The sequence below is a fragment of the Salvelinus namaycush genome, chromosome 27, assembly GCF_016432855.1.
Source record: "Salvelinus namaycush isolate Seneca chromosome 27, SaNama_1.0, whole genome shotgun sequence".
Classification (NCBI taxonomy): Eukaryota; Metazoa; Chordata; class Actinopteri; order Salmoniformes; family Salmonidae; genus Salvelinus; species Salvelinus namaycush.
The window spans coordinates 27508264-27519578 of record NC_052333.1 but is presented as its reverse complement, the minus strand read 5'-3'; the positions used below and the strand labels follow the sequence as shown (position 1 = coordinate 27519578).

Below are 11315 nucleotides of genomic sequence, written 5' to 3'. Positions count from 1 at the left end.
GCACAACAGAGCCTCTTCAACCTCAGGATGCCAAAGAAATTTGGCTTGTCACCTAAAACCCTTACAAACTTTTACAGATGCACAATTGAAAGTATCCTGTCAGGCTGTATCACTGCCTGGTACAGAAACTGCACCGCCCGCAACCACAAGGCTCTCCAGAGGGTGGTATGGTCTGCACAACGCATTACCGGGGGCAAACTACCCGCCCTCCAGGATACCTACAGCACCTGATGTCACAGGAAGGCCAAAAAGATCATCAAGGAGATCAACCCGAGACACTGCTTGTTCACCCCGCTATCATCCAGAAGGCGAGGTCGGTACAGGTGCATCAAAGCAGGGACCGAGAGACTGAAAAACAGACTGTTAAACAGCCATCACTTGCACATTAGAAGCTGCTGCCTATAGGCATAGACCAGAAATGACTGGCCACTTTAAGGAATGGAACGCTAGTCACTTTAATAATGTTTACATATCTGGCATTACTCATTGAATATGTATAAACTGTATTCTATACTATTCTACGTTATTTTAGTCACTTAATGTTTACATAAGTGGCATTACTCATCTCATCTGTATATACTGTTTTCTATACTATTCTACGGTATCTCATTCACTTAATAATGTTTACATATCTTGCATTACTCATCTCATATGTATATACTGTATTTTATACTATTCTACTGTATCTTAGTCCGTTCCGCTCTGACATTGCTGTATGTATATAGTCTTAATTAATTCCTACTTAGATTTGTGTGTATTGGGTATATGTTGTGTAATTTGTTAGAAATTACTTGTTAGATATTACTGCACTGTCGGAGCTAGAAGCACAAGCATTTCGCTACACCCGCAATAACATCTGCTAATCACGTGTATGCGACCCAATTTTTTAAATTTGATTTTGATTGCATTTAGGCCTACTATTGGAAACTTGACTTATTTCATCTCTCTCTCTCTGTAATGTGCACGTGTGTGCACACACATACATTTGCATAAAATATGAGATATTTGCATAGTTGTCCTGCCTCATTGCTCCACATACTTTTAAAACCCCAGTGTTGATCAGTGACTGTTCACTCCTTTCAGAGCCACTGACACGCAGCACAATGATGATGTCACTGATTCTACTGCTGTGGACACTGGGGCTCCTTGTTCAGGGTGAGAGATACTTTGACAACTGTGATTCATTATGGGTTTGGCTTCAGAGTTACACATTCATTAATTTAACATTTAGATTGATAGGCTATGCTTTACAATATGCTTGTTTTTGTGATAACCTTACTAATCAGCCTTTCTTCACTCTTGTTTATTTTTCAGAATCATCAGCAGATATAATTCTGACCCAGTCTCCTAAATCTCAGTCTGTTAGTCCAGGAGAGTCTGTCTCTATCAGCTGTACAGCCAGTTCAAGTACTGGTAATAATCTCCAGTGGTACCTGCAGAAACTTGGAGAAGCTCCTAAACTCCTGGTTTATTCTGCTACAGCCCGTCAGTCTGGGATTCCAGGTCGTTTCAGTGGGAGTGGATCTGGTAGTTCATATACTCATTACACTCTGACCATCAGTGGAGTCCAGGCTGAAGATGCAGGAGATTACTACTGTCAGCAGGGTGCCAGCTTTCCATTCACACAGTGTTAGAACGTCGTACAAAAACCTCCTTCAGCTAAAGAGGAACTGTTCTGACTCAACAGCTGCAGAGCTACAGAGTCTCCTGTATTCTAAAGTACTCTAAATTCCAAATAATCTAAATATGAAACTACAATACAATAATGTAATTGGTTAGACTATGGATTATGATACTGTACATATCTCTCATTATATTAAGCAAACATTTTCAATCTTTGTTTACACACCAGGACCATTAAGGATACAGAGCTGTAGAAAATATTGTTTTTAAGGACATGTTGAACAAAATTCTGAATAGGTTTAGATTTTGTGCCCATTTCAGTACACAATAGCATGAATGTTGAACCTGCCCAAACCCAACTTCCCAACTATTCATGCCCTACTCAACTTCTATACCCCTCCAACTCTGAGAGTGAATACAGTCATATCGATTGCATTCAAGAAGTACTATTTTGACATTAAGAGACAGTATATCTGTCACAAGTAAATGTAGTTCACGTAGCCATATAAAGACCTGAGAGTGAAGTCCCCAATTTGCATGTTATGCAAAGTCCAGCGTGAAGTCTGGTTTCCCCAGCCCTAGTCAGCCCTAGTCAGACACACACAGCTGCCCAGTCCCAGAGGGTTGAGGCTGGGAGATTGTGAGCTGTGGTGGGGTTGAAACTCAGATTTGGATGAGCAGGGTAACACTCCCAGAATAGAGCAGTACCATGGCCAGGTGTTTACCTGTCCCCAGAGTGTTCCATTGAGCTTGGAGCAATTGGCTTCAGTATTGGCAACATCCAGAGCCATATATTTAGAGTTAGGCCAACTTTTAGAATTTGTAATATTGTTCTAATTAAGTGATAATGCTTGGGAAGCCGGTGTTTGGAGGATATTTTGGCACTAGTGTTGTTAGGGCCGAGATGAAGTTGAGATAACAATGCTGTGTAACTGTAATATTCAGTAACGTAAGGGTAATGGCGGACTGAAGGGATTTATGTAGAGCACCTCAAGATAAAACATAATATTCGAAATATCTGCTAAATTAGACTAAAATATTAGCACTACTTAATCTGGTGAGTGATAACCTTCAATCTGGACAATAACACAAAACAAATCCTAAAACTAGAGACATTTATCGACAAATATTACGAAAACAGGCAACAACCAAACATGACGGAGAGTAAGACAGGGGAACCGATTACAAAACGAAAACGTGACTCTTCTACAGACACTGATGATTTAATATTCTCACCACCGGGAATGGTAAAGGTCGAAACCGATCTGTTAAAATCAATAAATGACAAACTGGGTATACTTGAATTAGTTAGTAAGGATATAAAAGAGTTGAAGGCAAGCCTAGAGATGAGTGATGAAAAAGCTGCGACATTGGAGAAGCAAACACACGCGCTAAAAGGGACAGTCAATAAGATTGAAACCGAAATGAATGGAATTAAAAAGGAGAACACCGTTCTGAAAGAAACCTTACTGGACATACAAACTAGATCCATGAGAGAGAATTTGGTACTTACAGGTATCCAAGAAAAAGAAGGAGAAGTTCCTGAATCTATAGTTAGAGAGTTCCTCCTTACAGCGCTTCAGATTCCACGCGAAGTTATCGACAAAATCCAACTTGAACGCGTTCACCGCTTCGGACAGAGAGGGCAGAGGTACGAACGCCCAATCGTTGCCAAATTTGCTTCATTTAAAGATAAAATAATGGTTAAAAGCCTGGGTAAAAGACTTGCTGGGACCAAAATTGGCATGAATGATCAGTTTCCGAAGGAAATTGCAGAACGGCGCAAAGTTCTGTATCCAATTTTCAAAGAAAATAGATTAAAAGCGAAACGAGTAGCTCTCGTCGTTGATAAACTATATATTGATAACCAGTTGTTCAGAGACACAAAGACTACTCCATGGTTATTTTAAAAATTACAAAGTTCTCATAGACGAGGGAAATAAACACAATTCAAGCCCGGTTACTGATTGTAACAATACAATAAAAAATATAGCTTTTCTATAAATCTTCACATATAACTAATTGAACACACAAGCACTAATTCAACATAGTGAAGATAAAAACTAAGTAAACAGAAGGCACAGTATGTGTGGATGGTATGGTTTGTGTTTATTTTTTATTTTATTTGTTATGTTTGGAAAGTTGAGTGAGTGAGTAATGAAATGGTTGCATATCCCAGAGCCAATGTATTGCTGTGAGCCGGGTATGAGAGGGCTTTCAATGTTGTTCAGATGATGGATATACTTTTATAATGAATTATACGTCTTATTTATTTATTGTCCTATCATGGAGAACTACATTTTTTATTTATTTTTTTATAAATTATATCTAATTATTTATTATCCTGTTTTAATGGTACGGTCCATGGCACTATACCCTAGACACCCACCTGAATGACCCAGATACTAAGGAGAAGTCCCTAACTGTTTTATGTGCCCGCTGTAAGCGGTCTGTATGCAGCTAAAATGAGGTCAGAGACCAAGAGCAGCACTGCCCCCTCAAGATTCTGAGCCTGCTTGGCAGGGTTGGTCCTGCAAAGCCAAAGCCCCATAAAGGGAGAGCATAATATACAAGGAAATTCTCAAAGCTGCTAATGAGAACCTTGACGACCTTGTACCTAGCCGGTGGGGATTCCGGTGGGGTGCCCCCACCCAGGCAGTGGCAGTGCTGGCAACACTAGCTGCAGTAACCCATGGGGAGGGGGTCACACTCGGACATTCAGAGAGGGGGTATATTATTGTGGCCCTGGCGGCACAAAATCAAAGTCGGACTGCATGGAGATGCGTGGGGACATGGTCATGACGGGTGGCCGTATTGTGGGTGTTTCAGGAATAAGGTGTACATTTGACCTCCATTATCTAGGATATGACAATGGTAAATAAATCTCTCAATTTTTGCTAATTTTTTGTGCGGTTTTGCAGGCCTTCTCATGCAGCTGCAACTGCAAGTGCATTTGTAAATCATGACCCATCTTGAGTTGGGCTCTGGGATGGTGCAATTGTTGAGAAAGTGAGCTTATGGTTGTGTGGGGGTAAGGGCTGAGTGTGTGTGGGTGTATGTGTGTATCCCACAACTGTTGCGAAGGAAGAAGTAAAAGATGTTAGGGACAATAGAGGATGATCCACAGATATATATAATACAAATCGAGGTGAGGGCAATGGAAATGCATATGGTAATTGATCTTCTTCAATTCGGTAAATGGCACTGTATGCTCTTTTCAAAGAATGGATCCCAGTCGGTTCAGGGCTATGGGATACAGGGGGTCGAGGGTGGTCTACCGGGCATTGGGATGACAAGCCATCTCGAGATGAGGCCTTTTAGCGGGTGGAATAGTAGGGACCAATTGGAGGTTTACTTAGTAGAAATGCAAATATCATGGTACAACTATATAGACACTCAATCATTATGTTACTTTTTAATAGTACGTTTACAAAAATATATTCTGATTAAAAGAATGAAAGGTGTGTCTCATTATGGTAAGTGGTGAAATAAGTATAGCCAGTTACAATTGTAATGGCTTAGCAGATAATAAGAAAAGACGATCAGTATTTACCTGGCTAAAAGAGAAGGATTATAATATCTATTGTTTACAGGAAACCCATTCAACAGTTTTAGATGAAGTTTTGTGGAAAAAGAACTGGGGGGGCAAAATATATTTCTCCCATGGGCAAAGAAATTCAAAAGGGGTGATGGTTTTAATTAACAATAATTTTGATCCAAATGTGCAAATTGTCCAAACAGATCCTCAAGGTAGATGGATTATTTTAAATATGTTATTGGACAATAAACAAATATGGCTTGTTAACCTATACGGTCCGAATAATGATGATCCAAGCTTCTTTGAAAATATATATAAGAATTTATCAACTCTACAAGCAACACTAGACTCTATTATTATAGTGGGAGATTTTAATACGGTCTTAAATACCTCTATAGACCGGAAAGGAAATCACACTACAAACTATCACCCTCAGGCACTTAAGGAAATCATGAATGTCATGGATATATTGGAATTAGTGGATATATGGAGACTTAAATACCCTGATTTAGTGAGATATACATGGCGGAGGCTGAATCAAGCTAGTCGTCTTGACTACTTTCTTATACCATTCTCTCTGGCACCAAAAGTTAAAAAAGTGTTGATAGGGGACAGAATGCGGTCGGATCATCACATAATTGGCATATATATTTCTCTTACAGAATTTCCACGTGGGCGAGGATATTGGAAATTTAATCAAAGTCTACTAGATGATAAATTGTTTAGAACTAGGACAGAAGATTTTATAACTGACTTTTTCAGACATAACATAGGTACAGCAGATCCCCTTATTGTATGGGACACTTTTAAGTGTGCCTTTAGAGGCCATGCAATTCAGTACTCATCTATAAAACAAAGGGAATTTAGATCAAAAGAGTCCATATTAACAAAGGAAATTGAAGGACTAACAGTACAGTTAGATAGCAATAAAAACAGTACCATAGAGGCACAGAATAAGTTAGAGGAAAAACAAAAAGAAATGGAGGAACTTATTCAAGAAAGATCCAGTGTAATATATTATAAAAATAAAGCGAACTGGATGGAATATGGGGAAAAATGCACCAAATTCTTTTTCAATCTTCAATATAGAAATGCTACCAAAAAAAATGTATTAAAACTTGTTACAAATGATGGAGTCACGCATGATTCACCAAATGATATTTTGAAAGAGGAAGTAAAGTACTTTAAGAATATGTTTTCGTTTCAGGCTCCTCCATCTCCACTAACTGAAACTAATTGTATGGATTTTTTTCCTATTAATAATGTAAAATTAACATCTGTACAGAAAGACTCATGTGAAGGCCAAATTACAGAGGAGGAACTGCTTGATGCAATTGGGGCCTTTAAGGATGGGAAAACTCCAGGGCTGGATGGCATACCAGTGGAAGTATACAAAACTTTTTTTGATATACTCAAAGGACCATTATTAGCTTGTTTAACCACTCCTATATAAATGGTAGATTATCAGACACGCAACAAGAAGGTCTGATATCGTTATTACTGAAACAGGACCCAAGTGGTATATATAAAGATCCAGTCCAATTAAAAAATTGGAGACCTCTTACACTTCAGTGTTGTGATGCAAAAATCCTAGCAAAATGCTTGGCGCATAGAATAAAAAAAGTTTTGTCAGATATTATTCATCCTAATCAGACAGGTTTTTTACATGGACGATACATTGGAGATAATATAAGGCAAGTACTGGAAACAATAGAACACTATGAAATATCGGGGACACCAGGTCTGGTTTTCATAGCTGATTTTGAAAAGGCTTTTGATAAAGTACGACTGGAGTTTATATATAAATGCCTAGAATATTTCAATTTTGGGGAATCTCTTATAAAATGGGTTAAAATTATGTATAGTAACCCTAGGTGTAAAATAGTAAATAATGGCTACATCTCAGAAAGTTTTAAACTATCTAGAGGAGTAAAACAAGGTTGTCCACTATCGGCATATCTATTTATTATTGCCATCGAAATGTTAGCTGTTAAAATTAGATCAAACATTAATATTAATGGATTAGAAATCCGTGGCTTAAAAACTAAGGTGTCATTGTACGCTGATGATTCATGTTTTCTTTTAAAACCACAACTAGAGTCTCTCCACGGCCTCATAGAGGATCTAGATACCTTTGCTATCCTCTCTGGATTAAAACCAAATTATGATAAATGTACCATATTACGTATTGGATCACTAAAAAATACACATTTTATATTGCCATGTAGTTTACCAATTAAATGGTCTGACGGAGATGTGGACATACTCGGTATAAAAATCCCAAAAGAAAGAAATGATCTCACTCCAATAAATTTTTATAGAAATTTAGCAAAAATAGATAAGATCTTGCTACCATGGAAAGGAAAATACTTGTCTATTTGTGGAAAAATCACCCTGATTAACTCTTTAGTCATATCACAGTTTACCTATTTGCTTATGGTTTTGCCTACACCTAGTGACCTGCTTTTTAAATTATATGAACAAAAAATATTCCATTTTATTTGGAACGGCAAGCCAGATAAAATTAAAAGGGCCTATTTATATAACGAATATGAATTCGGAGGGCAGAAATTATTAAATATTAAAGCATTAGACCTCTCACTAAAGGCATCAGTCATACAAAAGTTATACTTAAATCCAAACTGGTTCTCTAGTAAATTGGTACGAATGTCTCATCCTATGTTCAAGAAGGGCCTTTTTCCCTTTATTCAGATTACACCTGCTCACTTTCGGTTGTTTGAAAAGGAAATAATCTCCAAAATATCCTTATTTTTTAAACAAGCCTTAGAAAGTTGGTTGCAATTTCAGTTTAATCCACCTGAAAGGACGGAACAAATAGTACAACAAATATTGTGGTTAAATTCAAATATAGTAATTGATAAAAAAACTGTATTTATCGAAGAAATGTTTAAAAAAGGTATAATTTTTGTGAATGATATCATAAATAGGACTGGTGGAGTTATGTCACACATGCAGCTAACACAGACATATGGAAATGTCTGCTCTACCCAAAATTACAACCAATTAATTGCAGCATTACCACAAAAATGGAAGAGGCAAGTAGAAGGGGAAAAAAGTAAGGAACTTGTATGTCGGCCCTGTATTAAAGAACATAAATGGTTAAAGAAAAGTGTGATAAATAAAAACATATACCAATTTCATTTAAGGACCAAAAAACTGACAGCTGTGCCATATAAATTGCAAAATAGTTGGGAAGAGATTTTCGATGTACCCATTCCATGGCACATGGTTTATGAATTGATACGCAAAACAACGCCGGATTCAAAACTTCGAATTTTTCAATTTAAATTACTGTACAAAATTCTTGCAACTAATAGAATGTTATATATATGGGGTATACAATCTTCCCAGCTCTGCAGATTCTGTTGTGAGGAGGCAGAGTCATTAGATCATTTATTTTGGTATTGTCCATATGTAGCTCGTTTTTGGTCACAGGTCCAGGAATGGCTGAAGAATTGCAACATTTGCCTAGAACTAACGCTACAGATAGCAATACTGGGGGATTTGAAAAGCCATAGTCAATCAATCAATAATATAATAATTATTTTAGCAAAAATGTTTATTTTTAATTTACAATCTGTAGAAGCTATGAGAATAGGAAGGTTCAAATCTTTTGTGAAGCATCACAGCACAGTTGAAAAATATATGGCAAATAAAAATCCGAAATGGATGATGTTGGAAGATAGATGGGAAGGGTTGAGTGGAACTGAAGGGTGGGACTAATAACAAGATAAACAATGTAGGGCATACGGGATCTGTGAAATGTGTATAGGTGCGGAGCTTTTGTGAAATAGCACAGTTACAAGTGGAAATAAAATTGGATGGACAACAGAAATAGAGGAAGGACTAAGAACAAACAAGAGAGAACTATTATAAAGTAGTCTGTGTCTGTAAAATAGGTATAAGATGTATAAATTGAAGGTAAAAGCAGAAGTGTTTATTAGTTTACTCCAATTGGGGGAGCGGTGGTAGGGTTGCGGGGAATAATAATAAAGGTATATTCTTTAAAAAAAGTATGTATGTCTATATAGGTATGTGTATGTATATATGTATATATGTATGCATGCATGTATGGATATATATATTTACCCAAAAAAATATGGGGGATTGGAAATGATGCAGACAATTACATTGGAAGCAACATTCTTTCCGCAATATTAAGCTGATCCACCCCCAAAAAAAAAAAAAAAAAAAAAAAAAAAAAAAAAAAAACAAAGGAGATGATTGTGGACTTCAGGAAACAGCAGAGGGTGCACCCCCCTATCTACATCGACGGAACCACAGTGGAGAAGGTGGAAAGCTTCAAGTTCCTTGGCGTACACATTACTGACAAACTGAAATGACCCATCCACACAGACAGCGTGGTGAAGAAGGCACAACAGAGCCTCTTCAACCTCAGGATGCCAAAGAAATTTGGCTTGTCACCTAAAACCCTTACAAACTTTTACAGATGCACAATTGAAAGTATCCTGTCAGGCTGTATCACTGCCTGGTACAGAAACTGCACCGCCCGCAACCACAAGGCTCTCCAGAGGGTGGTATGGTCTGCACAACGCATTACCGGGGGCAAACTACCCGCCCTCCAGGATACCTACAGCACCTGATGTCACAGGAAGGCCAAAAAGATCATCAAGGAGATCAACCCGAGACACTGCTTGTTCACCCCGCTATCATCCAGAAGGCGAGGTCGGTACAGGTGCATCAAAGCAGGGACCGAGAGACTGAAAAACAGACTGTTAAACAGCCATCACTTGCACATTAGAAGCTGCTGCCTATAGGCATAGACCAGAAATGACTGGCCACTTTAAGGAATGGAACGCTAGTCACTTTAATAATGTTTACATATCTGGCATTACTCATTGAATATGTATAAACTGTATTCTATACTATTCTACGTTATTTTAGTCACTTAATGTTTACATAAGTGGCATTACTCATCTCATCTGTATATACTGTTTTCTATACTATTCTACGGTATCTCATTCACTTAATAATGTTTACATATCTTGCATTACTCATCTCATATGTATATACTGTATTTTATACTATTCTACTGTATCTTAGTCCGTTCCGCTCTGACATTGCTGTATGTATATAGTCTTAATTAATTCCTACTTAGATTTGTGTGTATTGGGTATATGTTGTGTAATTTGTTAGAAATTACTTGTTAGATATTACTGCACTGTCGGAGCTAGAAGCACAAGCATTTCGCTACACCCGCAATAACATCTGCTAATCACGTGTATGCGACCCAATTTTTTAAATTTGATTTTGATTGCATTTAGGCCTACTATTGGAAACTTGACTTATTTCATCTCTCTCTCTCTGTAATGTGCACGTGTGTGCACACACATACATTTGCATAAAATATGAGATATTTGCATAGTTGTCCTGCCTCATTGCTCCACATACTTTTAAAACCCCAGTGTTGATCAGTGACTGTTCACTCCTTTCAGAGCCACTGACACGCATCACAATGATGATGTCACTGATTTTACTGCTGTGGACACTGGGGCTCCTTGTTCAGGGTGAGAGATACTTTGACAACTGTGATTCATTATGGGTTTGGCTTCAGAGTTACACATTCATTAATTTAACATTTAGATTGATAGGCTATGCTTTACAATATGCTTGTTTTTGTGATAACCTTACTAATCAGCCTTTCTTCACTCTTGTTTATTTTTCAGAATCATCAGCAGATATAATTCTGACCCAGTCTCCTAAATCTCAGTCTGTTAGTCCAGGAGAGTCTGTCTCTATCAGCTGTACAGCCAGTTCAAGTACTGGTAATAATCTCCAGTGGTACCTGCAGAAACTTGGAGAAGCTCCTAAACTCCTGGTTTATTCTGCTACAGCCCGTCAGTCTGGGATTCCAGGTCGTTTCAGTGGGAGTGGATCTGGTAGTTCATATACTCATTACACTCTGACCATCAGTGGAGTCCAGGCTGAAGATGCAGGAGATTACTACTGTCAGCAGGGTGCCAGCTTTCCATTCACACAGTGTTAGAACGTCGTACAAAAACCTCCTTCAGCTAAAGAGGAACTGTTCTGACTCAACAGCTGCAGAGCTACAGAGTCTCCTGTATTCTAAAGTACTCTAAACTCCAAATAATCTAAATATGAAACTACAATA

At 37.9% G+C, this 11315-nt stretch overlaps 1 gene segment (V, D, J or C); it reads left to right on the top strand.

The window, feature by feature from the left end:
- Positions 1 to 1088: 1088 nt before the first annotated feature.
- On the top strand, positions 1089 to 1634 carry LOC120022106. The segment is given in 2 exon segments: positions 1089 to 1155; positions 1315 to 1634. Coding segments are annotated over 2 exon segments (372 nt in total).
- The last annotated feature ends 9681 nt before the right edge of the window (positions 1635 to 11315 follow it).